The sequence below is a fragment of the Chiloscyllium punctatum genome, chromosome 2 (assembly GCF_047496795.1).
Source record: "Chiloscyllium punctatum isolate Juve2018m chromosome 2, sChiPun1.3, whole genome shotgun sequence".
Classification (NCBI taxonomy): domain Eukaryota; kingdom Metazoa; phylum Chordata; class Chondrichthyes; order Orectolobiformes; family Hemiscylliidae; genus Chiloscyllium; species Chiloscyllium punctatum.
This window is the reverse complement of record NC_092740.1, coordinates 91,584,227-91,610,427: the sequence shown is the minus strand read 5'-3', so window position 1 is coordinate 91,610,427 and position 26,201 is coordinate 91,584,227. Positions and strand designations below refer to the sequence as shown.

General features: G+C 41.2%; 1 protein-coding gene across 2 annotated transcripts in view; it reads left to right on the top strand.

The window, feature by feature from the left end:
• frmd3 (FERM domain containing 3) overlaps nt 1-26,201 on the top strand; it is a 218,239-nt gene that overhangs the window by 118,782 nt on the left and 73,256 nt on the right. The window contains exons 7-9 of one of the 2 annotated variants that reach the window (XM_072585498.1): nt 1,359-1,446; nt 12,402-12,500; nt 20,564-20,652. In XM_072585498.1, coding sequence (XP_072441599.1) covers nt 1,359-1,446; nt 12,402-12,500; nt 20,564-20,652 — 276 coding nt within the window. The remainder of the gene's footprint in view (nt 1-1,358; nt 1,447-12,401; nt 12,501-20,563; nt 20,653-26,201) is intronic. The other variant, XM_072585508.1, reaches the window with a different exon arrangement.

The window sequence follows — 26,201 nt, the reverse complement described above, 5'->3', positions numbered from 1 at the left end:
GCCTAAACACTTGTTAAAGCAGATTAAGAAAACACACATGAACTGGACCAAAAACAGCTAAACCTTTACTTAGAATACAGCATGTAAAACCAGAAGGTTCAAAATTCAAGTTCTTATGGAACAAAACAGAAATGAGGAATAAGATCAATCAGTAGTTAATCTGCAACAAATCTTACCTGTCGTGCATTCGGACAAACAAATTCTGGAACAATAACTGCAGTCTGTGGAAGAAAGATTTGTTAACATGAACTGGACTGATAGTCATTATCACTGATGATTGGGCACCTCCAGACAAAATTACTATCATAATTCTGGATTTATCAGAAAATTACTTATATGCTGGAGAGACTCATAGACTTACTTGTTATTATAAATCATTAAACTTTCATTTTGGAAGGAAAAAAAATACGTATGTGTACCTTGCCTTGAAAAATGTTCACTTTTAAGGAATCCATATGCTTTGAGTATCCAATATTGCAACAGTGCTTAGCAGTCAGTCTGCTTTGCATTTGCAAGCTGCATAGATGGAAATCAGTTGATTTGTTGTAATTTCTGCTTTGTAACAGGCAATCTGTTTTACCATTTTATGTAAATTAACACAGGAAGTTAATCAATCCTTGAAGAATGTTTGATTATAAGACTGTTATCATTAATGTGTCAATAGGAGCTATGCAAATGCAAGTCTTTCTTGGAACAGTGACTATATTTAAAAAATGTCATTGGCTGTAAAGCACTTTGGAACTTCCTCAGAAAATATTCTATAAAAATGCATGCTCTTTCTTTAAAATAAAACAAAGAACTGTGGATACTAAGAATGTGAAACTGCTGGAGAAACTCAGTAGGTCTTGCAGCACTTGTGAAAGAGAAAGCAGAGTTGTGAAGAAGGGTCACTGCACTCTGTTTTGTTAACTCTGCTTTGTCTCCACAAATTCTGCAAGACCTGTTGAGTTTCTCCAGCAGTTTCACATTCCTAGTATCCACAGTGTTTTGCTTTATTTTAAAGAAAGACCATGCATTTTTATAGAATATTTCCGTGGGAAGTTCCAAAGTGCTTTACAGCCAAGGTGTGTTTTTTTAGAATTTGCCAGAATTTGTGGAGACAAAGCAGTGTGAGTGCATTTTGAGTGCAGTGACACTTCTTCAGAACTCTGCTTTCTCTTTCACAAATACTGCAAGTCCTATTGAGTTTCTCCAGTGATCGCGGTTTTTGGTTTCAGCTTTTTCTTTGTTTGCTTCTTCTTCGGGATGAGATTTTAATTTCAATGACCCTTAGCTCTTTTTCAGTTAATCCACATGAATGGTTTTTGAATTTACATTAATGCTTGAATAATTAAGGATCAATTTAATTATCCTTTTAGGGGACAGACAGCAGCTGTTGCGGAACTGAATCTGCTGCAGAAAGCTCATACTTTAGAAACCTATGGTGTTGATCCCCATCCATGCAAGGTAACAAGAAACTGTTTATCTGCATTTGAATTATAGATTGCACTTTTGATTTCCTTTTAGTATCAAGACATATATCGTGAAAACATTATCAAAATAGAAATAAAAGGAAAAGCTGGACAAATGCTGAAAATCTGAAATAAAGGAAAGCATGCAAGTGTAAGATAGCCTAACATTAACATTATATCAGAATCCACTCTATTTTCGTCATTTATATAAATGATTTGGATGTGAATATATGAGACATAGTCAGTAGGTTTGCAGATGACACCAAAATAGGTGGTGCAGTGGACAGTGAAGATTATCTTAGAGTACAATGGAACCTTGATCAGATGGGTCAATGGTCCAAGGAGTGGCAGATGGAGTTTAGATAAATGTGAGGTGTTACATTTTGGTGAGACAACCAGGGTAGGACTTATATAGTTAATGGTAAGGCCTTGATGAGTGTTGCCAAACAAAGAGACCAAAGGGTGCAGGTGCTTAGTTCCTTAAAAGTGGAGTCGCAGTAGACAGGGTGGTGAAGAAGGCGTTTGGAGTGCTTGCCTTCATCGGTCAGAACATTGAGTATCAGAATTGGGACGTTATGTTGTGGCTGTACAGGACATTGGGAAGCCACTTCCAGAATACGCAAGGGTACAGAAAATATTTGCAAGGATATTGCTGGGAATGGAGGATTTCAGTTATAAGGAGAGACTGAATAGGCTGGGGCTTTTTTTCAGAGCATCGGAGGCTGAGAGGTCATCTTATAGAGGTTTATAAAGTCGTGAGGGGCATAAATAGGGTGAATAGCAAAAATCTTTTTTCTAGGGTGGGTAGTCAAAAACTAGAGGACATAGGTATAAGGTTAGAGGGGTAAGATTTAAAAACACCTGAGGGGTAACTTTTTCACACAGAGGGTAGTGCGTAACAGAACAAACTGCCACAGGAAGTGGTGGAGGTGGGTACAATTACAACATTTAAAAAGGTATCTGGATGGATCTATGAAGAGGAAGGAATTAGAGGAATATGGGCAAATGCTGGCAAATGAGCCTACGTCAGATTGGGATGTCTGATTGGTGTGGACGAGTTAGACCAAAGGGCCTGCTTCTGTGCTGTATAATCCTCCAACTCTAACATGACGTGTCTCACTTAAAATTTCAGTCGTCTTGTCATCATCAAATAAAACTGAGCCACTATTGAATTCCAATATCTGCGTTAATTTGACTTCTTCTTTAACTATGAATTATTACAGCTTTTAGTTGAGTAATTTCCTCTCGTAAATCAAGTATTGCTGGAAAGTTATCTCAGTGTAATTGTACAAATTATCCCTGCTAAAATCATTTTGTCCTCATAAGAAAGTCTTTTATATTTTTAAAATGCTTTTGATATTTCAAAACAAATTATTAAACAAATTGGCTCTGTAGTCATACTTCGCAGACTTAAATAGAATACTTAAGTCAAATTCTTATTATTCACAAAAATGCTGGAAATGCTCAGCAGGTCAGGCAGGGTCTGTGGAGAAAGAGATAGTTAAGGGGAAAAATCTTTTAGGGTGCTGAATGACATGGTCTGTGGAAAGAAACATGGCAGAATTGTGTAAGAGATCTGATGAGGTCTATCTCGACATTGGGAGCATCTCATTGCATCTTTTTACTAACATCTTGGGGTCAAGTAAAGATTCATAGTAGGCAGCAGCAAGTTGCCTATTAACAAGGGTTATTGCTTGTTAATGACTTTATTAATTGTACATCTCACCTTATTAATATGCTGCCTTTTATCCTACCACCCAAAACAAGCAAACTAGTCACTGAGAATGTTTGAAATGGAAGTCAGAGTGGGTACTTGGCTTCAGTTCATCCCCTGATTGAGGAGATTCCTTGTAACCTGGCGACAGCATCTCTGGACACAATCTCCAGGCACCAGCTGCACACGTTTCTCGTCCAGGGATAGTAGCATCTAGTAATTGCCAGCTTCTTAGGATCCTCATGGCACATTTCCAATCCATTTGCAAAATGCTAAGGAAATTGAGAGCTGCACTGGCAGCTTGCATTAAAAGGCTGTTGCACTGACACTTTGGCAACGGGGACAGGGTGCCAGCTCATGGATTAGATGTGTGAACAGCTGACCTGGCAAACACAGTGCATGTGCAGCAAGCAGGCAGCCATGTCATAAGAATTTATCCTTACTGAAATCCATGGAGGCACTTGTCTGTCCGGGTTCCCAACAAAGAAAGCCAAGGGCAATGTCCAGAGGATTGACCATGTTCAGGTTTCCAGTTTGTGTGTTCTGTTTGGAAAACCTCTGTATCCAGAAAGTGGGCTGTTGCAGCCAATCTGATGAGGAGGGAAGGTTGAGGAGCTAAAGTTGTCAGAGAGATATCCAACTGTCAGGGGTCTGAACATGCCTTGTCCAGGGTTGTCCAGCTATGTCTGTCAAGACGCACAGCTGGTCTGTTGGGACTGAGAACAAGGGGTGTTGCTGGAACCTGTGTCTGGGGATTGGGAGCTCCAGGCTGTGGAGAAAGGTGTGGTGATGATTCTGAAGGTGTGCCATGCTAAAGCATGAATTGGAATGGCGTAAAGAAGGAGGGTGTTTGTCTGTGGTTAGGAGCACACTAGCTTCAAGGAGGGGAGCAGTGTATGACCACACTTGAAGGGACCTGGGATTGAGTAAAGTCTGAGGAGTTAATAGGAAGGCTACCAAGAAGGTGATCTGGATGTATGAGGCCTCACTAATACTTAGAAGTGGAAACTGGAAACTTTGTCCAAAGTGAGTTTACTGTCACCTTCCATCATGCTGCAAATCAAAAGTACAAATGGGAAAGAAAATGACTGTGACCACAGCCAAGGTGAATGTGTGTCTCAACTTCCGAAGGAGGCGATGCAAGGCCTGTCAATGTGATGCCCTTTAGAGGGCAAGAAATTTATACTCAGACCTAAGCTCAGTACAGGATATAGACCTGTGGCTCCCTAATTCCTACCCATCCCAAAGCAATGTGTGTGCACTGTGTGCAAGGAGAAAATGGGACTGCAGATGCTGGAGATCAGAGTCAAAGAGTGTGGTGCTGGAAAAGCACAGCAGGTCAGGCAGCATCCAAGGAGCAGGAGAATCGACATTTTAGGCATAAGCCCTCCACCAGGGATGAGGCTTGTGTGTCAGATCTGAAAGATAAATGGGAGGGGGGGTTGGGGCATCAGGTGGTAATGGTTTGGTGGTGGAGGAGGACCACGACCTGCATATCCTTGACAGAGTGGGAAGGGGAGTTGAAGTGTTCAGCCATGGGGTGGTGGGGTTGGTGGGTGCGGGTGTCCCAGAGATGTTCTCTGTAATGATCTGCAAGAAGGTGTCCTGTCTCCCCGATGTAGAAGAGACCACACCGGGTGCAACAGGTGCAGTAGATGACATTGGTAGAGGTACAGGTAAATTTCTGACACCACAGGATCCCTTGGGGCATTGGATGGAGGTGAGAGGAGTGGTGTAGGTGCAGGTTTTGCACTTCCTGCAGTGGCAGGGAAAGATGCCAGGAGTGGGGTGTAGATTGGTGGGGGGTGTGGACCTGATGAAGGGAATCATGGAGGGAATGGTCTTTTCGGAACGCTGATAGGGTGGGGAGGGAAATAAATCCCTGTTGGTGCTGTACACCTCCCTGCCCCACATATTGCTAACCACTTTATTTAACACCAAGTTTTTCACAAAGAGGCCAGGGAAAGAATAGGGTTGTTTGATTAAGAGGGACAATGTGCAAAAGAACTCGTTGCCCTTTCTAATATTTATTCATATTGTTTACATATGCCGCAGCATACTCTCAACAGTAGACATCGATCCATGGTCCCATGCTTCGGTCAAAAGCATATTGCATTTTTGTGTCCTGCATTTCTGATTGCTGCGTCTCTTCCTCCCATGCATTTGGACAAAGTCCCTGATTTCTGACACCACAGGATCCCCTCCTGCCTGGGCTGACCATGTGCCTGGCCTTTGGCAGCCTCCACATGTCAGAGGTTGGGTGCATTTCTTTCTCGGCCAGCTGCAGAGTGACTGCAGTGAGGTTCTCACCAGTTTTTGTTCTATATGTTCTAAACCTGCTGTTTCCACTGAGTGTCTGTATCTGAGCTTGTGGGGCATGTCAGAGGCACTTTTGCTGATGCTTCCTCTCATTTCTCTGAATCCTCTTCCTTGGACGTCGAGGAGATGCCTTCCAGCAGAACAGGCCATTTCTCTGTGTGGTCTTACTCCAAGTCACAAGAAAGGTGGCATGGTGGCACAGTGGTTAGCACTGCTGCCTCACAGCACCAGAGACCCAGGTTCAATTCCCGCCTCAGGCGACTGACTGACTGTGTGGAGTTTGCACATTCTCCCCCTGTCTGCGTGCGTTTCCTCCGGGTGCTCCGGTTTCCTCCCACAGTCCAAAAATGTGCAGGTTAGGTGAATTGGCCATGCTAAATTGGCCGTAGTGTTAGGTGAAGGGGTAAATGTAGGGGAATGGGTCTGGGTAGGTTGTGCTTCAGTGGGTTGGTATGGACTTGTTGGGCTGAAGGGCCTGTTTCCACACTGTAAGTAATCTAATCTAAAGAGAAGGCGTCACAGCCAATTGTTAGAATCAGTGTGTTATGAGTGACACTGACAGCAGGGTTGCTTTGAGAGACCCGGTGCAGTGAAAAGTGGTACTTACTCAGGTGGCAGGACATCGATATTTTAACATTACAAGGAGTGATCCATTACCTTTACTGATGTGAACTGGGATTCTGTCCTCATAGTAGGTGAGATGCCTGATGTCAGGCTCCCCTGCACCTACCCTGACGTTTAGCGTCTGTTATGGGCTGTTTTCTCCTGGAGTGAGAGAGCAGGTAGGATAGAGTGAGTGGGTGATAGAGAGATGTGGGTGCCATGGCTATTAGTGCTGTTACAGGTAGTCAAAATTGAATTGAATTTATTGCCACGTGTACCAAGGCACAGTGAAAAACTTTATCTTACGAGCATTACATTAGCACTGCTGCCTCACTGCGCCAGAGACCCGGGTTCAATTCCCACCTCAGGTGACTGACTGTGTGGAGTTTGCATGTTCTCCCCGTGTCTGCGTGGGTTTCCTCTGGGTGCTCCGGTTTCCTCCCACAGTCCAAAGATGTGCAGGCCAGGTGAATTGGCCATGCTAAATTGCCCGTAGTGTTAGGTAAGGGGTAAATGTAGGGGTATGGGTAGGTTGCGCTTCGGTGGGTCAGTGTGGACTTGTTGGGCCGAAGGGCCTGTTTCCACACTGTAATGTAATGTAATGTAAGTACATGCAGATCACATAGTTAAATAGCGGGGATAGTAAATAATAGGTAAACAGCGGCAAAACCAAAAACACAGGTACAGATGAATGTTAAGAGTTTGTGAGTGCTTTCAGTATTCTAACAACAGTAGGGTAGGAACTGTTACGAAACTGGCTGGTGCGAGTGTTCAGGCTTCTGTACTTTCTCCTCGATGGTAGAGGTTGTAGAAAAACATCGCCAGGGTGAGATGGATCTTTGAGAATGCTGGTGCCAACAGGCACCAGGCTTGGTAGATTGATTCTATAGATGGGAGTTTGGCCTTTGTGATTGTCCGGGTGAGATATGCTGAAGTGATGAGTATGCAATTTAGAGTGCATTCAGGGTTAGTGATGCGGGTAGTTGCGGGGGAGTGAGAGTGAGTGAGGGAAGATGTTGTGTGCAGTAGTGAGAGTGGCAGGACGTGAACCTTGATGGACAGTAAGTGCACTAGAGCAGAGAGAATGAGCGTGAGGTAGCTGACAGGAGAGTGTACACTTAACCTCATGCAGTGGAAAACATCTCGCAGCACTGCTGGCTGTTGTTCTGGACCATGCATATGGCACTGGACCTGAGTGACAACCTTGGAGCAAATTGCCAGGATCTCCTTATGTGGTCTCCTTGCCATTCCTCCTCTGGACCGCCTTGTCCATCAGGACCTCCAAGTGCCTGTCAGTGAATCATGTTGCAATTTTACCCTTCACAGGCTTCTTTGGAAAGACTGCCCTTTGACAAGCAGGGCAATTTCAAAACGCCAGTGCTTGTTTCGTACACAGCAAGCATCTAAATATAGTATCGATTCCAGTTATGCTGGTCCTGTCATGGATATTTGGTGAATGGAAAGTTGTTTCTGGAATGGTGAGTGGTAGGATGGGTCTGGAATTGGGTGAGAAGGTGTGGGTGGAGTGGGTAATTAATGAGGCAAATTCAATAAAATACGGCAAGAGATCTTGCTGGTTTCATGGAGAGGAGAGAATCCCTCTGAAAGCTGACTGTTGGCCAAAAACAGTAAGATCCAATCCCAACAATCTCTGCATTTCAGATGTATGGCAATTGACCTGAAACATTAAATCTGTTTTACTCTCTCAGCAGATGCTGTTGCACTTGAAGAATATTTGCAGCAGTTTTTGTTTTCTATTTCCAGCTTCTGTTGTATTTTGTTTCTATGATTCCTTTGGTTAGGTCAATGATGTATGCAAATAAGCCTTTGATATCATAGAATTTTCTTAAGTGATGGAGGTTTATCTTTGATTCTCCCTTAGTGGTGAAGGTGCTTTTTAAATTGCTGTCACGTTGTAGCCTGAATTGACAACCATTGCTGTGGCTGCTGTCTGTGCATGGCATTAACAAATGAGGGGATCTTCATGTTCAGGATAAAAGGAGGACAGAAATTTGTGATAAGAGGGAAAAGATTGGTGACTAAAATTTTGTTACTTCTGAGGACTTTTTGCCGACATTACCACTTTTTACACTTAATGGAACTGTTCCAGTCTTGCTGAATCTGCCAAGTTGCTGCTCACTATCTTCAAAGATCTCCTAATGATTGCCAAACTCCATGAAAATCTTGGGAGGTCAGAAGGTGAGCTCTTTTCCAGTTCCCTAATGTCTAGTTCAAAAATAAGGGTGGATTGGAGCACAGTGGTTAGCACTGCTGCCTCACAATGACAGGGATCCAGGTTTGATTCCAATCTTAGGTGACTGTCTGTGTGGAGTTTACATGTTCTCCATGTATCTGCATGGGTTTCTGCCGGGGGCTCTGGTTTCCTCCCACTGTTCAAAGATGTACAAGTTAGGTGGATTGGCCATGGTAAATGTGGGATTACAGTACAGGGTGGGGGGCTGTGTCTGGGTGGATGCTGTTTGGAGGGTCAGTGCTGACGTAGTGGCAGAACGGCCTCTTTCCCTGCCGTAGAGATTCTCAGCTTCTAAAGTGTCTGCAAACTACCTGATTTAATGAGTAGCAAATTAACCTGTTCATTGTTCTATGCTTTGGAAAATCATTAGAGTCAGGAATAGAGGTGGTAGACATCCTTGCAGGTTGCAGCTGCTATTTTCCCCTTGTTTATTGCTTCTGTTCTGTTCTATTCCATTTGCTGCAGATATATTTAGAAAAAAGAAATTCTACTTGCCAGATGTTGTTGTATTATTGCATAGACCCCAGACAAGACACAGTGCAGCTTTAAGATAGTTAGATGGCATCACAACATATGATGATCTATAACAGAGGATATCTTCAGAAGCAGTCGTCTTCTTGGAGTTATTGTATAATTGCATGCAGATTATGTGTAAGTCTTAGGTGTTATTAACAGTGTAATAGTTGATGTTGTCAATAAATTTCAAGATATTTGTCTCAACAGTCTTATGGTACATATTAGTCTTAGAGAACAATCTGACTAAATCATACTGGCAGTGGTGTTTTACCCAGAAACCACATCACCAGAGTACTGGAAAAGACATTTGCTGTGTTCAAAAATTAAACATCAATGATTAAGTTAAATATAAATAAAGCTGATGTCATATGCGAACTGAATTTTGCTAAATATTAACAACAAAATTTGACAGTGTAGGCATACTGAGATGCAGAGAAATTTCTTTGACCATTAACTTAACTTCATAATAGTTCAGATTGTATTAACATTAGTGAGCGTTAGTAAATAATATGATACATGAAAAGGAAGTGAATCATAACTACATATCAAGAATAAAAGAATGACGAAAGAAAGATTATGACCAACCTAGGATAGTAGTGGGAAGTTGTGTGTGGAGTCTGGGGAAATAGGGAAAGCACTAAATGAATATGTTTCCTCAGAATTCACTCTAAAAAGACAGTGTTATCAAGGAGAATACTGAGATACAGGCTACAAGACGAGACAGGATTGAAGTTCACAAGGCGGAGGTGTGAAAATAAGACCCCTGGGCCGGATGGGATTTAGCCTCGGATTCTCTGGGAAGCCAAGGAGGAGATTGCAGAATCTTTTGCTTTGATCTTTATGTCGTCATTATCTATAGGAGTATTGCCAAACGACTGAAGGATTGCAAATGGTGCCCCCTTGTTCAAAAAGATGAGTAGAAACAACCCCGGTAATTACAGGCCAGTGAGCCTTATTTCGGTTCTGGGTAAAGTGTTGGAAAAGGTTATAAGAGATAGGATTTATAATCATCTAGAAAGGAATAAGTTGATTAAGGATAGTCAACACAGTATTGTGAAGATTAGGTCATGCCTCACAAACCTATTGATTTCTTTGAGATGGTCTTCAAACAGGTGGATGAGAGTAAAGTGATTGATGTGGTGTATATGGATTTCAGTAAGGCATTTGATAAGTTTTCCCACGGTAGGCTACTGTACAAAATACAGAGGCATGTGATTGAAGATGATTTAATGGTTTGGATCAGAAATTGGCTAGCTGAAAGAAGACAAGAGCGTGGCAGTTGATGGGAAATATTCATGCTGGAGTTCAGTTACCAGTGGTGTACTGCAAGAATCTATTTTGGGGCCACTGCTGTTTGTCATTTTTATAAATGACCTAGATGAGGGCCTGGAAGGATGGGTTAGTAAATTTGCAGATGACACTAAGATTGATGGAGTTGTGGATAGTGCTGAAGGATGTTGCAGATTACAGAGGGACAAAGATGCTGCAGAGCTGGGCTGAGAGGTGGCAAATGAAGTTTAATGAGTAAAAGTGTGAGGTGATTCACTTTGGAAGGAGTAACAGGAATAAAGAATACTGGGTTAATGGTAAGATTTTTGGTCGAATGGAAGAGCAGAGAGATCTCTGTGTCCATGTCCCTGAAAGTTGTCATGCAGATTGATAGTGTTGTTAAGAGGGCATACGGTGTGTTAGCTTTTATTGGTAGAGGAATTGAATTTCAAAGCTGCGAGGTCATGCTGCAGTTGTACAAAACTCTGCTGCGGCCATATTTGGAGTATTGTGTATAGTTCTGTTCACTGCATTATAGGATGGATGTGGAAGCTTTGGAAGGGGTTCAGAGGAGATTTACTGGGCTATTGCCATGTTTTATGAGGAAAGGCTGAGGGACATGAGGCTGTTTTTGTTAGAGAAGAAGGTTGAGAGGTGACTTAATTGAGACATATAAGATAATCATAGGGTAGACAGTGACAGCCTTTTTCCTCAGGTGGTGATGACTAGCACAAGGGGATAGTGTTATAAATTGAGGGATGATAGATATAGGACAGATGTCAGAGGTAGTTTCTTTACTCAGAGTAGTAGGGGCATGGAAGGCACAGCCTGCAACAGTAGTAGACTCGCCAAGTTTAAGGGCATTAAAATAGTCATTGGATAAAAATGTGGATGAAAATTTAATAGTGTAGGATAGTTAGGCTTCAGATTGGCGCAACATTGAGGGCCAAAGGGCCTGTACTGTGATGTGATGTTCTATGTCTGTGTTCTAATCATTGGATATTAATGTATTCAAATGAACTTCAATTTTAAAATAGGTATTTACAGTTTCAATTGATTTTAAAATTTATTTTACACTGCTTCAAAAGCTCAGGTTGTCAGATCATTTTGAGAACACAGCATGAAATTTCAACCTTAGAGAAGCTCAGTAATTTATCTAGGTAATATTAGGCTGCTGATAAAATAAAGATGTGAATTGTTTATTGCAATGTACCTATTTATATCGACTGGTTTAACATTTAATGCTATTTTGTTTATTGTTATCAAAACCTATTGATTTAGAATCTACTCACACCATTTACATTTGCAAGAAACTTGCTACCATGACAAATAGCATTATCTTATCTTTATTGAACTTCTAAGGCATTTTGCACATATCCAGTAAGCATTTACCTCAGCTTTGCCTTTTCTGTTAATTATAGTGTCCACCATTCATTACACTTATGTCTTCTCTATTAAAAATTCTTTCCATTGTCATTCTAATCGCCATTCTAACCTTATAATTGTAATTACCAGGTCACAACACTGAACTCATAGGGTCTAATTTTCAACAGCTTTCTGACATTGTCCTGTCTAAGAAACAAGAACCAAACAGAAAAATCAGAGGGAATATTTAATTGCCCCTTGGCGAAAATTCCATCTATTGGAACTTTCAAGCACATCTCCATATCTGCCTATTTTTGAGCTGGAGGTTATTGAAATATACGAACATCGGATCCTACATCCATTTTTTCATACAATGAGTAATGTAACCAGTGATCCATAAAGCAATTTTTGGCAATTAATCTGCAATGGAGACCAGAACCACTTTATATTTTGTTTTTGTAGAGCCATTTTAGTTTGCATGCACACATGTGACATGCTATGAATCTTGTCTACTTGACCACATTGTAAAACCTCTACTGGTTTTCCCATCCCAAACAGTTTTGACAAATATTTTAATAAAGGTTTTGTTCCTTGTGTTTGTTCACATTTGATGTCACATCAGACTTATTGCTATTTTAAGAATGGTTGTCAGACATGTACAGATTTTGTGTGAATCCTTAGGATTATTATACTCCCCACTTGGATCTGCTTCATAACTATTGGAAACTTGTTTCCATCCTTAAATTCTTTTACCCTGACATTTAAATCATAGACAAATATCAGAATGAATTAACTAATAATGTTTAATCAATAACTAACCTGGTCACTCAGTGTCATCAAATCCACTCCAAATTAAAAGTCAGTGTACTCTCCCATCCATAACCCATTTTCCCTTTACTCCTAATCCCAGCCAGTGTTTACGTGCAAACAGGCTGCCGTAACTTCTCCAGAAGTACGGCGGAAAGGGAGCAGCTCCGAGGAACTATCCAGCCAATGTTTTCAATACAATGTAAGTTATTGTTTAAAATTTAGGTTGCACATTTTATCAAATGTACATCATCTTTTCAGAACATGGTTCATTGCATTCCCATGCAACAAAGGCACTTCTAGGGACAGCATAAGGCCAATAATTATAACAAGTTGAACGCATTATAGAACAAAGATTTACTGTGACCTGCCTGCCTCCTCAAATAATTTAATTCTTTTTCATTCTCAGAATATGAGCTTCAATGGTATTAGGTAAAAACAATGACTGCAGATGCTGGAAACCAGATTCTGGATTAGTGGTGCTGGAAGAGCACAGCAGTTCAGGCAGCATCCAAGTAGCTTCGAAATCGACGTTTCGGGCAAAAGCCCTTCATCAGGAAGGGCTTTTGCCCGAAACGTCGATTTCAAAGCTACTTGGATGCTGCCTGAACTGCTGTGCTCTTCCAGCACCACTAATCCAGAATCCTTCAATGGTATTAGCCCAGCTTCTCTAAATTTGATGCAATTGACTGTCTTCAAATATGTGGCTGTGGAACTAGTTTACTTTCAGGGAATTAATTAAGCACCATTTACTTTTAAACTGAGTTCAAGTTCTCAATCTGCCATGGTGGATTCATATTCCATTGGGATTATTAGTTAAGAAACTTTAAATTATGAACCTAGTGACAAAGAGCTAAGTCTTGTGAAGGAAAATAGAGTCTTGACAACTAGCTGGGGGCTGGAGAGAGTCCTATTGCATCTCTTTTAGAGAGAACCCATTGCCTCTTCCACTCAGGTATATGGCAAACCAGTGGCCAACGGGCCTATAATCTTGAACCCACTTAGCCTGACTACCTAACTGCCTAATATGGTTTATTTTCCATGTTCGTGTCTTAATTTATTAATTTCTACTTCAATTCTTAATAAACTAGTACAATAACATTTTAGTTAGGCTCTTTGGAAAACTCTCCTTGCAATCGAAGACAAGTTCACATGTGTTAATCTTAAGTCATACCAGCAGTAGTCCACATGGCCTTATGCCATTTGTGCCGCTTAATAACTTTGTGGCTCATCATCAAAATCACTTTTTTGCCCTATCCCTAGATCCCTAAATTCCTTTAGCGTCTGATAATATTGCAGATCATGTGTCTGTGCAATTATCAAATATCTATCTTTTCTGATCCCATTTTCCAGCGTTTGGCCTGTAGCCCATTTTTGTTATGGTGTTTGAAGTACTCATCTCAATATTTCTTAAATGTTCCTGCTTCTATCACCCTTTAGATAGTGAGTTCCAGAAACCCACTGTCCTCTGAGTGGAAAAGAATTCCTCAAATCTTCACAAAACCTCCTGTTCCTTATCTTAAATCTGTGCCCCCAATTATTGATATTTGAACATCTTGGTGCATGAAGCACGATACTAGTGGTAGAGCAATGCTTAGGAAGTCAAACTGAATATTGTTCTTTCAATGGCAATGGAATACAAAAGTAGGGATATTTTGCTATAGAGTCACACGTGTTAGGTGGGATCACATCTGGAATATTGTGTTGAGTTTTGATCTTCTCAAATAAGAAAAGATATAAATGCCTTGTAAGCAGCCCAGAGAAGGTTTATTTGACTGATACCTGAGAAGTGGGAGTTATCACATGAAGAAAGGTTGGTCAGGTTGAGTTCAGAAGAATAAGCAGTGATTTTATTGAAACGTTTCAGATCCTGAGGGCGCTTGACAAGGTTTTCCCCTTTGTTGGAAAAACTGAAACTAGGTGGCATAGTTAGAAGGTTTCCATTTAAGACAAGAATGACCACACCTTTATCTGAGGTGTTTCAATTATCTGTTAACAATTCTCTTCCCAAAGTGTGGCGGAAGTGGGACATTGAGTAATTTTAAAACAAAAGCAAGTGGGATGGCCTTCTGGTCCAGTGTTCTTGGAAGAGACTGTTCCTTCTGTCAAAAATCTCAGTGAGCATCATTCTAAGCGCAACATGAGTAAAACAGGGAGCCATCATAGCATTTAGGCTGACATTTCTGGGCTTCTGTAGGACAAGGGGAAATTCCTAATTTGCAGCATCAAACATTATGTCAAGCTGGCCTTTTAGTATGATGTCAGAACCTTCGTCAGAACCTTTGATTGCCGAAGGTGCCGTCATTTCTGTGAACTTGCGGTTCGTTTGCTATATGATTTGTTGTGTAGCTGATGCAACATCATGCTTTTGCAGATAATGAGCTGAGAGGTTTGTGATCACGCAAGATAATGTGCCCGAGGTAATGGCAGATATGCTAGAATCCAACATGCTCAAGGCCATAGCTTTTAGAAAATATTTTGAAAGCTTCAAAGTGGAAGAAGACGCGCTTAACATCCAAGGTACTGGATTTGTTTGATTCCAGTACCATTGCTTCCTCCAGTACTACTAATTGTTCTAATTCCTTTAAATTTTTCATTCTCTGGACTCTTGGCTTGCCATTATATTTGGGCTGTCTTTTGTGTCTTACATGATGAAAGCAGATATGAAGAATTTGCTCATTGTCTGTTTCATTTCTTTATTGTAATTTCATTGTAATTTCTACTGTCTAATATTACCATATTTATTGATCTCTTCCTTTCTACACATATACAGAAACTTTCACAATCTAGTTTTATGTTATGTTTATTACTCTACCTTCTCTTTCTTTAGTCATTTCTTGATCATTCTAGATGCATTCTAAAATTCTCCCAATGCTCTGGTCCTTTAATCCGATGTTATATTTAACTGCTTTAATTAGCAATGATTACATTTTTGCTGTTTTTATTTTTATTCCTTCTTGGAATGTATATTTGTTAAAACTCTAATTATTTACACATTTGCTATTGTTTAATTACCATCATATTTTAATGTGATTGGCCAACTCACCTGACTTGTTAACATAGTTTGATTTTTCAGATTTAAGTCCCTAGTTTCAAGCTTAACTTAAATCTCTTTCATGACTTGTAGGTGCCGGTGTTGATCCAGGATGGATAAAGTTATAAATCACACAACACTAGCTTATAGTCCAACAGGTTTATTTTGGAAGCATTAGCTTTTGGAGTGCTGCTCCTTTATCAGGTAGTTGTGGAGGTTAATATCATGCTCACAGAATTTATAGCCAAAGGAGTCCAGCATCGTGGAGATACGATACAGCAAACAATCATAGATTAAAACTTTCATCTTTTATAATGGAATATGCTGGTCTCTGTTCTTTGATATGTAAATCCCAGAGCTTCTTTTAATTTACATTCTCAAGATATCTCAACTTTTTAAACAATAGATGTGACATCTGTCTGTGTCCCAATGCTATATTAGACTGACAAGCACTCTGTTCAGTTTTAGAGTTTACAGAGCATGATGCAAAAGTTATAGTCCAAATTATGATCACTCTACCCTGGAGGCCTGTTCACTGCAAGATTATAAATGATTCCTTAGTATTTTTGTGGTGCAATGGTTGTGTGCCTATATTTTAAGCTAAGGAGTCTGGGTTCAAGTCCCATCTATCCAGCGCATATAATTACTTCACTTATCAGGTTGATTAGAAAATGTCCATAAATTACCCTGTTTTATTGTCCAATATTTCAATCTGAAATAGTCAGTTCCTTCACATACTGGTTTGGAAAACTTTGATACAAGTACTGAATGATTCAATGTGTCAAAGATCCACACACATCTGAATAAAGAAATTCCTCCTCTTCTCAGTTGCAAGTGGTTGGATTCTTGTCTTTAAATGGATTGCTATGAAATTTGGTCCTTTATCATTTTCTGGTGTTGATACTTCAGAAGTCCTGATTTTAGGAAATGAAAGTCAATCCACACAGCTATCCTGATTTACAAATCTCTTGCATAGGTTTGTTTTCTGTGAGTGCTGAAAGCTTGTAGAATGAGCAGACCATGATGTCAAACAGCCTCCAGTGCTAATTTGGTGCACAACTTATTGTCTTGGATTGCCCATGTCCATTTAACACTCTCTCTGAAAACTGTCCCAGCTGAAAGTGCTTTCAGTAGCACACAACTGACTACCTTCTGGCATTATTTAAAGAGTTAACCTTGAAGGGTGCATTTGCTGATTTGTGACAGAGTGACATGAGCAGTGCTCTGTCCTGCCTTCTAAATCTTGCCTCTCACCTGAGCATGGTTATCCTGAGGTTAAACTCACCACCTGTCATCTTTGTTTAAATAGAGAACAGCCCTATGGTCCTTTGGGTCTATGGCAAAATTACCTAAGCAGAAATACTGTATTCAGCATTATGGGTGGAAGTAGTAAACTTACTAGGAATTTCAAGGGAGTGGTGCTGAATTTTAACAAAGTGGTCAATGGATTAATTGATCTATCAAGAGAAAGTCAATAATTTGAACTCTAATTGCAGATTATTTCAGACAACAGCATGAATTGGAAATGAACTCAAAAAGCAGAGGGGAAAGTTTTGTGGACAGGGAAAAGGAGGAGGGTGCTTTCAATTGGCGACTGTCTGCTAAAAGTCTTTGAGAGGCACTTCTCCTACTTCTACCTAAGTTCAGTGAAAAGTTTTGTTTTATGAGCAGTACGGGCAGATCAGGCAGTGCAGTGCTTAGCGAGGCAAAGAAGGTTATAGCTGCACAGGAGGTGCACAAAGCAAGATCAACATTAGATTGAAAGTACGGAAGACCATTCATATTCTAACAGTGGGGTAGAAGCTGCTCTTGAATCTGTTGGTGCATGTTTTCAAGCTTCTGTATCTTCTACCTGACTTTCTGCCTCTTTCACAACATGACAAGGCCAGTGCGACCACTGGTCATCGGGTCACTGTGACCCGAAACTTCTATTCCTGTGGACCCTTTCAGATGGGAACAGGTGACATGAACAACAACTCAGAGTTCATTTCCCAATACTGGATCAAGGAGTTTCAGAGATACTGTATGGAAGGACTTTATCGTCTTTTCACTCTCACTGAACAAAGAGAGAGCTTGTAGATTTAAGCTTCTGAGTACTACAAGTTACTATCAACTGCACACATGTCTTTGCTGGCAACACATGTCAATGAGCAAATACTCCTTAACCCTAAGGCTACCCTTCTATTAACATCCAGCTGTTATGAAACTGTACACACCAGATCTTTGCAGTGAGTACTCACTATCTTGACAGCAGTCATGACATATCCATTCTATGCTAATGAGCTGTGCCATTTTTGTTGAATATACAGAATTGTTTGTGGATGTAGGTTTGCTTGCTGAGCTGAAAGATTCATTTCCAGACGTTTCATTACCTTACTAGGTATCATCTTCAGTGGACCTCATACGAAGCAATGCTGAAACTTCCTGCTTTCTATTTATATGATTGGGTTTCTTTGGGTTGGTGATGTCATTTCCTGTGGTGAAGTCACTCCCTGTTCCTTTTCACAGGGGATGGTAGGTGGGGTCTAACTTGATGTGTTTGTTGCTAGAGTTCTGTTTGGAATGCCATGCTTCTAGGAATTCTCATGCATGTCTTTGTTTGGCTTGTACTAGGATGGATGTATTGTCCCAGTCGAAGTGGTGTTCTACCTCATCTGTATGAGGATACTAGTGAGAGAGGGTCATGTCTTTTTGTGGATGGTTGGTGTCCATGTATCCTGGTGGCTAGTTTTCTGCCTGTTTGTCCAATGTATTGTTTGTTACAGTTCTTGCACGGTAGTTTGTAAATGACGTTAGTTTTGCTCATTGTCTGTACAGGGTCTTTCAAGTTCATTAGCTGCTGTTTTAGTGTGTTGGTGGGTTTGTGGGCTACCATGATGCCAAGGGGTCTGAGTAGTCATTTCCGAGATGTCTTTGATGTAGGGGAGAGTGGCTATGATTTCTGGACGTGTTTTGTCTGCTTGCTTGGGTTTGTTGCTGAGAAATCAGTGGACTGTGTTCATTGGGTACCCATTCTTTTTGAACACACGGTGTAGGTGATTTTCCGCTGCTCCGTGTAGTTCCTTTGTCTGCAGTGTGTGTTGGCTCATTGAAATACCATTCTGATGCAGCTTCGTTTGTGGGTGTTGGGATGATTGCTTCTGTAGTTCAATATTTGGTCTGTATGTTTTTCTGTAGATGCTGGTTTGAAGGTCCCCATTGGCTAGAAGTATGACATTCTTAGAATTCCTAGAAGCATGGCATTCCAACCAGAGCTCTATCAACAAACACATCGAGTTAGAACCCATCTACCACCCCCTGAGAAAAGGAACAGGAAGTGACTTCACCACAGGAAATAACATCACCACTGCAAATGACATCACCAACCCAAACATATAAATAGAAAGCAGGAAGTTTCAGCATTGCTTTGCATGAGGTCCACTGAAGATGTTACCTAGTAAGGTAATGAAACGTCTGGAAATGAACCTTTCAGATCAGCGAGCAAACCTACATCCAAAACCTCAGCCTGAGCTACAAATCTTCTCAAAACTCAGTAAGAAATTAGATTAGATTACTTACAGTGTGCAAACAGTCCCTTCGGCCTAACAAGTCCACACCGAACTGCCAAAGCGTAACCCACCCAGACCCATCATTTACCCCTTCACGTAACACTATAGGCAATTTAGCATGGCCAATTCAGCTAACCTGCACATTTTTGGATTGTGGGAGGAAACCGGAGCACCCGGAGGAAACCCACGCAGACACGGGGAGAATGTGCAAACCCCACACAGAGAGTCGCCTGAGACGGGAATTGAACCCAGGTCTCTGGCGCTGTGAGGCTTCAGTGCTAACCACTGTGCCACCATGCCGCCCACAAATGTTTACGTTCCACCACAAAAAAATTAGATATTTGAAATTAGATGTGATAGAAATGTCACAAGTGTTTGAGCAACATAGGCAAATAAACCACGAATTGAAAATTAAAGACTTTAAACAAGTGAGAAGAAAATGGGATCAAAGGGGCATGTACTTATGAATCAGGTCAGAGTCAATGGGAGAAGAAAGTCGAACATCAGAGGGAAAATAAACTGTATGGTTATTCCTTTGGTTGGAATGCATTGATAATACTTTGCCATTTACTTCATACAAAATTACATTGAATGTGCAACATAGAACTGTCTAATCAACCTAATTGATCTGCTTATGCACACACAATCCTCTTCTCATCTGAATTGATCTCACCCTATGTTCATGTGGTTCTGTTTCTTTTCCACCCAAGTTATTATTCTACATCCCCTTAAAGGGATCTTTACTATCCTCTCCTACTACACCGTGTAGTAGTAAGTTTCACATTCAAGCCAAAATTTCTTCCACTGTCTTTGGATTTAGTGGTGACTATGTTATATTTATGATGTCAAGTGTTGAACTCGCCTACAAGAGGAAATAATTTCTATGTCTACCCTATTAAAACCCTTTGTAGTTTCAAGACGCCAATTAGATAATCCATCTGTCCAGCTCCAGCCTGTTGAGATCTTCCTGTATTATCCTGTAAATTATTTTTACACCTTCTCCAGTACCTCTATCCATTTTGAGGTATTGAGAGTTGAACAGTGTACAATATGTATAAGTGTGATCTAACCAAGATTCTGCATAAGCTTAACAAAAGTCTCCTTTTCAATTTTAGCTCTAAAACAAAACTGCTTTGTGCAGATTTTTATGACCTTGAAAACTCACATCACTACTTTTAATGACTTGTTACTCTATCCCATTTAGCCTCTTATTTTCAAAGGCAAATGCAAACTTCTTATTCATTTGATCTTATCGTGATTTTGATTCATCAAAAAGTAGACTCCAATCCCAAATCTCTTCAATCTTTTCATAATTCCTTGCTGATGGTTCTTACCATATGATTGGCTGCAAAATTTGATTTTGTTTCACATTGGATCTGTGCACATCTTTACAATTAGCCACAGAGTTGGAGATGGGACTGCATGTTAGGCCAATTGGAAAGTCATATAGTGGGAACACACACATTCTGTCTCCATGGAATAACTATTTGATTAGGATGGTATATTTGGGAAGGTTCCAATAAAATATAAATAAACTGTATAAACCATCAATGCTAAACTGATTAAGACTTATCTTAAAACAGGGTGGAGAAAAATGCGCTGTAGAAATATTAAGAATTGACTTGCCTATTTCTAGGTTGCAGTGCATTGAAAGTATTCTAAATCTTATCTTTTTCTTCTAAGGATTCATCAGGAGCTACAACTTTCATTGGATTCACTGCCACAGGTTTTGTTGTGTTCCAAGGGAATAAAAGGATTCATCTCCTGAAATGGTAAATTTGCTTATGTTCACCATGCATTTGATGTGCATTTAAATGCAAAAAGAATGTGTCTGAATATGAGTTTAAGATTGTGCTGCATTTGATACAGATGAGGTGCATCAAAATTGGCTTTGATATGTAATTGTGATTTATATCATGATTAATGTTTGAACTGTGATAGAATAACCGATCTCAAAGCCATAACCTGTTATTTAATCAAGGAGCTCAGAATACGTCATGAACCATTTAAAAACAAAAAAAATTCTGGAAAAGCTCAGCATATCAGGTTTCATCTGAGAAGCATAATTGGTAGGCAAAATCCTGTGAGCAGGAAGCTTGGCATCTTGATTTTATGGAAGCACAAAAATCATCATCCTCATTCGGAAAAAAATTAGGGGATTAAATGTTCTCAGAATTTTGACTGCAAATTGCAGTGCCGTGTCATCTATGCTCATTAAATGGCAATCTTGCTAGAATTCATAATGTTTTATTTCAATTGATTTATCTGTGAATGAGATACACATGCCTTCAGATTCACGACTGCATACAAGTGGCATGCAGCAGGAAGGCAGTCTAATTGTTTGAGTAAACAGCAGCTGCTTTTAACTCTGTGGGGAGCAACATTCAACAGCGCACAATTATTGAGATCAGTTTGAGTCAGGCAAAAAGCAATGGGGCATGGCTAACCAACTGGGAGAGGGAGGTGGCAGTCTAACAGGAAGAGGGTATGGCTTACCAAAGGCATGAGAGAAAAAGAGAGCTGACCGTTTAAGAGGAATGGGACAGGGATTACTGACAAAGGAAGGAAAACAAAAGGAAGGTGCAAGGACGTGGGAGCTAAAGGCTCAGGGATGTAGTTGTGGGGGTTCTTCCTAAAAAGTGATTATCCTTCAATATTCAGGTCCCAATCTAATCATTTGCTGCATGTCTCTTTCATGGCTATCAGATTATACTTACTTACTTCCATTTGTGCAATCACTTCATTTGTTGTGTTTTGAATGCGATGTGCATTCAAATACAGAACCTTTAGTTTTGTCTCTGCAATTATCTTTATTTTCTTAAATTTGTACTTCCTGTTACTGTCTGCTTTTTATTTCACATATTAATGCCATTCTACCTTGTCTCTACTCTTTGATTTACCTTGCATCAGGTTTAGAAATTGTGCTAGATAGAGTGAGGAGGACAGACCATTCAGGGAAGAGCAATGTCAGGAGACTGTAGAAGAAAACACAATTGTGGGCAGAGAAGTGGTGCATAGCAATGGTATCCATTTCCAGAATCTTTGTTTCAGTGTCCATGCACATGATTACATTAAGAGGAAGAAATCTCAGCAATGAACCTCCCATATTCTATTGAATATGGTGGAATGAGTGGTGGCTAGGTGACTCTCATGGTGCGTATATGGCTTTGCTTGGGGGATTCTGGGTAATCCAAGATGGAGGACAGGAAAAATTTCTGGCTGTAATAGGCTCCTCCTTTTTTTGAGGTATTTTAGGTGTTGGAGGTGATTTCCTCTAATTCCAGGGGCAGCAATTACTGTTTTATATGCTGTTTGCATTGTTTTTGAAGTTTGGAGAAAAAAAAATCAAAACAACAGCACTTTTAAAAGGAAGAGGAACAGACAAAGGCAGCACATGGTGAGGTCAGTGCAGGAGAGAGAGAGAGAGCGAGCAAGAGAGAAAGAAACCCACACTGCTCACTGATGCAGCAGTGAACCTGTGCAGTTACTGCCATTGCTGTTTGAATTCATGTATCGCTGGACATCAGAGTGCGTCTGGGAAAATTAACAAACAGTGAAATTCACAACTAATCTTGGAGGAGCCTGTTTGGGAGAGATCACAGCACAGAAACAGATAAGTGAATATTTCTGAGTGTGGCCTTACAGTAAGTCTGCAGTAGTGAGTAGAGTGGGTTCTTTCTTGATTATATGTTTTATTGAGATAAGTCTCCTGGTTAAACTTGGAAATATAAGCCATAAGTATTAAGTTAGCATGGAACAGTGTTTTGTAGAGGAATAAGACAGTGCTATTTTCTGGGTCTGTTGATTGAAAGAATCAAAAATGGCCTTTAGTAGAGTGACATGCTCTTCTTGTTGAATGTGGGAGTTTAGGGAGCGTTTGTGTTACTGATGATTATCCCTGCAATAAATGCCATTGATTGCTTATCCTATCAGATCAAATGGATCGGATGGAGAGACAGTTAGAGGCAATGAGGAATTTACAAGAGCAAGGGGATGTGATGGATGGCAGTTATAGGAAGGGAGAAAAGTTGCAGTTACAGTCACATAGATGGGTTAACTCCAGGAAAAGTGAGAGAGGTAGGCAAGTAGTGCAGGAGACTTCTGTGGCTAACTCCATTTCAAACAAGTATGCTGTTTTGGAAAATGTAGGGGATGATGGATTCTGGGGGAAATGTAGCACGAACAGCCAAATTTCTGGTATCGAGACTGGCTGTAATGCAGTGAGGGGTATGTCGGGTTCCATGAGATCAATTGTGTTAGGGGACTCTAGTCTGAGTCACAGGCAGATGTTTCTGTGGCCAGCAGCGAAAAATGGAATGGTGTGTTGCCTCCCTGGTGCCAGGATCAAGGATGTCTCAGAGGGTGCAGAATGTTCTCATGGGGGAGAGGGCTCAGCAGGAGGTCATTGTCCACATTGGAACCAACGACATAGGAAGGGAAAAGGTTGAAATTCTGAAGGGAGATTACAGAGTTAGGCAGGAATTTAAAAAGGAGGTCCTCGAGAATAGTAATATCTGGATTACTCCTGGTGCTGCGAGCTAGTGAGGATAGTAATAAGAGGATAGAACAGATGAATGCATGGCTGAGGAGCTGGTATATGGGAGAAGGATTCACATTTTGGATCATTGGAATGAATTTGCACCTGAATTGGAAGGAGACTAATATACTGGCAGGGAAATTTGCTCGAGCAGCTCGGGATGATTTAAACTAGTAAGGTGGGGTATGGGACCCAGGGAGATAGTGAGGAAAGATATCAATCTGACACTGGTACTATTGAGAAAAGAAGTGAGTCAAACAGTCAGGGCAGGCAAGGACAAAGCAGAGAACAAGGTAGGACTGATAAATTAAACTGCATTTATTTCAAGGCAAGAGGCCTAACAGGGAAGGCAGATGAACTCAGGGCATTGTTAGAAATATGGAATTGGGATATCACAGCAAATACAGAAACGTGGCTCAGGGATGGACAGGACTGGTGGATTAATGTTCCAGGATACAAGTGCTACAGGAAGGACATAAAGGGAGGCAAGAGAAGAGGGGGAGAGGTGTTTTTGATAAGGGATAGCATTACAGCTGTACTAAGGGAGGATATTCCTGGAAATACATCCAGGGAAGTTGTTTGGGTTGAACTGAAATAAGAAAGGGATGACCACCTTATTGGGATTATACTATAGACCCCCTAATAGTCAGAGGGAAATTGAGAAACAAGATCTCAGTTATCTGTAAGAATAATGGGGTGGTTATGGTAGGGGATTTTAACTTTCCAAACGTGGATTGAGACTGCCATAGTGTTAAGAGTTTAGATGGAGAGGAATTTGTTGAGTGTGCACAAGAAAATTTTCTGATTCAATATGTGGATGTACCTACTAGAGAAGGTGCAACAACATGGCCTACTCTTGGGAAATAAGGTCGGGCAGGTGACTGAGGTGTCAGTCGAGCACTTTGGGGCCAGCAGATAGACCAGACCTAAAAGTTGAAATTCTATATTGGAGGAAGGCTAATTTTGATGGTATTAGGCAAGAACTTTCATAAACTGATTGGGGGCAGATGTTCGCAGGTAAAGGGACGGCTGGAAAATGGGAAGTCTTCAGGAATGAGATAACGAGAATCCAGAGAAAGTATATTCCTGTTGGAAAGGAAAGGCTGGTGGGTATAGGGAATGCTGGATGACTAAAGAAATTGAGGGTTTGGTTAAGAAAAAGAAGCAAACATATGTAAGGTATAGACAAGATAGATCAAATGAATCTATCAAGTGAGTATAATTGCGGTAGGACTATTCTTAAGAGGGAAATCAGGAGGGCAAAAAGGGGACATGAGATAGATTTGGCAAATAGAATTAAGGAGAATCCAAAGGATTTCTATGAATACATTAAGGACAAAAGAGTAACTAGGGAGAGAATAGGGCCCCTCAAAGATCAGCAAGGCAGCCTTTGTGTGGAGCCACAGGAGATGGGGCAGATACTAAATGAATATTTTGCATCAGTGTTTACTGTGGAAAAGGACATAGAAGATATAGAATATGAGGAAACATCTTGCAAAATGACCATATTACAGAGAAGGAAGTGCTGGATGTCTTGAAACACATAAAAGTGGATAAATCCCCATGACCTGATCAGGTATACCCTAGAACTCTGTGGGAAGCTCAGGAAGTGATTGCTGATCCCCTTACTGAGATATTTGTATCATCAATAGTCTCAGATGAGGTGCCGGAAGACTGGGGGTTGGCTAATATGGTGCCACTGTTTAAGAAGGGTGGTAGGGAGAAGCCAGGGAACTATAGACCAGTGAGCCTGATGTCGGTGGTGGGCAAGTTGTTGAAGGGAATCCTGAGGGACAGGATATGCATGTATTTGGAAAGACTGATTACAGGTGGTCAACGTGGCTTTGTGCATGGGAAATCATGTCTCACAGCCTTGATTGAATTTTTGGAAGAAGTAACAAAGAGGTTTGATGAGGGCAGAGCAGTAGATGTGATTTATATGGACTTCAGTAAGACATTTGACAAGGTTCCCCATGGGAGACTGGTTAGCAAGGTTAGATCTCATGGAATAGAGGGAGAACTAGCCATTTGGATACAGAACTGGCTCAAAGGTAGAAGACAGAGGGTCTTTGTGGGTGTTTGTTTTTCAGACTGGAGGCCAGTGACCAGTGGAGTACCACAAGGATCGGTGCTGGGTGTGCTACTTTTCGTCTTTATATAAATGATTTGGATGTGAGCATAAGAGGTGTACAGAGGAACCTTGATTATCCGAACGAGATTGGAGGGCACTATTTCGGTCGGATAATTGATAATTCAGTTAATTGATTTCCTCTGGGGCTCGGAGTTTTCTGTGAAGGTTGCTCCCCGTTCAGGAGACCCTGCCCCCCACCCCACAATCCTCCCCCCAACCCTGCCCCACCCCAGCCCCGCAACCCCACCCCCAATCTCTGCCCGCCCACCCTGCCCTCAACCTCGGTGCGTCCCCAACTCCATCACCCCCATCTTGCCCCAACCCCACCCCTGCCTCTGCCCCCCAACCCCTGTCTGCACCAAATCTCTGACCGCCCCCCACCTCACCCAACGGCATCTGCCCTGACCCACCATGCCAGCCCCACTCCCAGCCCTCCCCCAACCCCATTCCCCCAACCCCATTCCCCCAACCCCATCTACCCCGACCTCACCCTACCACCAACCCCTGCCTGCTTCCAACCCTGCCCCCAACACCTGCCCACCCCAACCCCAACCCCAGCCCCAACCCCTGCCCACCCCTAATCCCAGTCCTCCCTCACCCAACCCCAAACAACTGCTTCCCATATTCACCCTGCTCCACCAACTCAGCTTTCC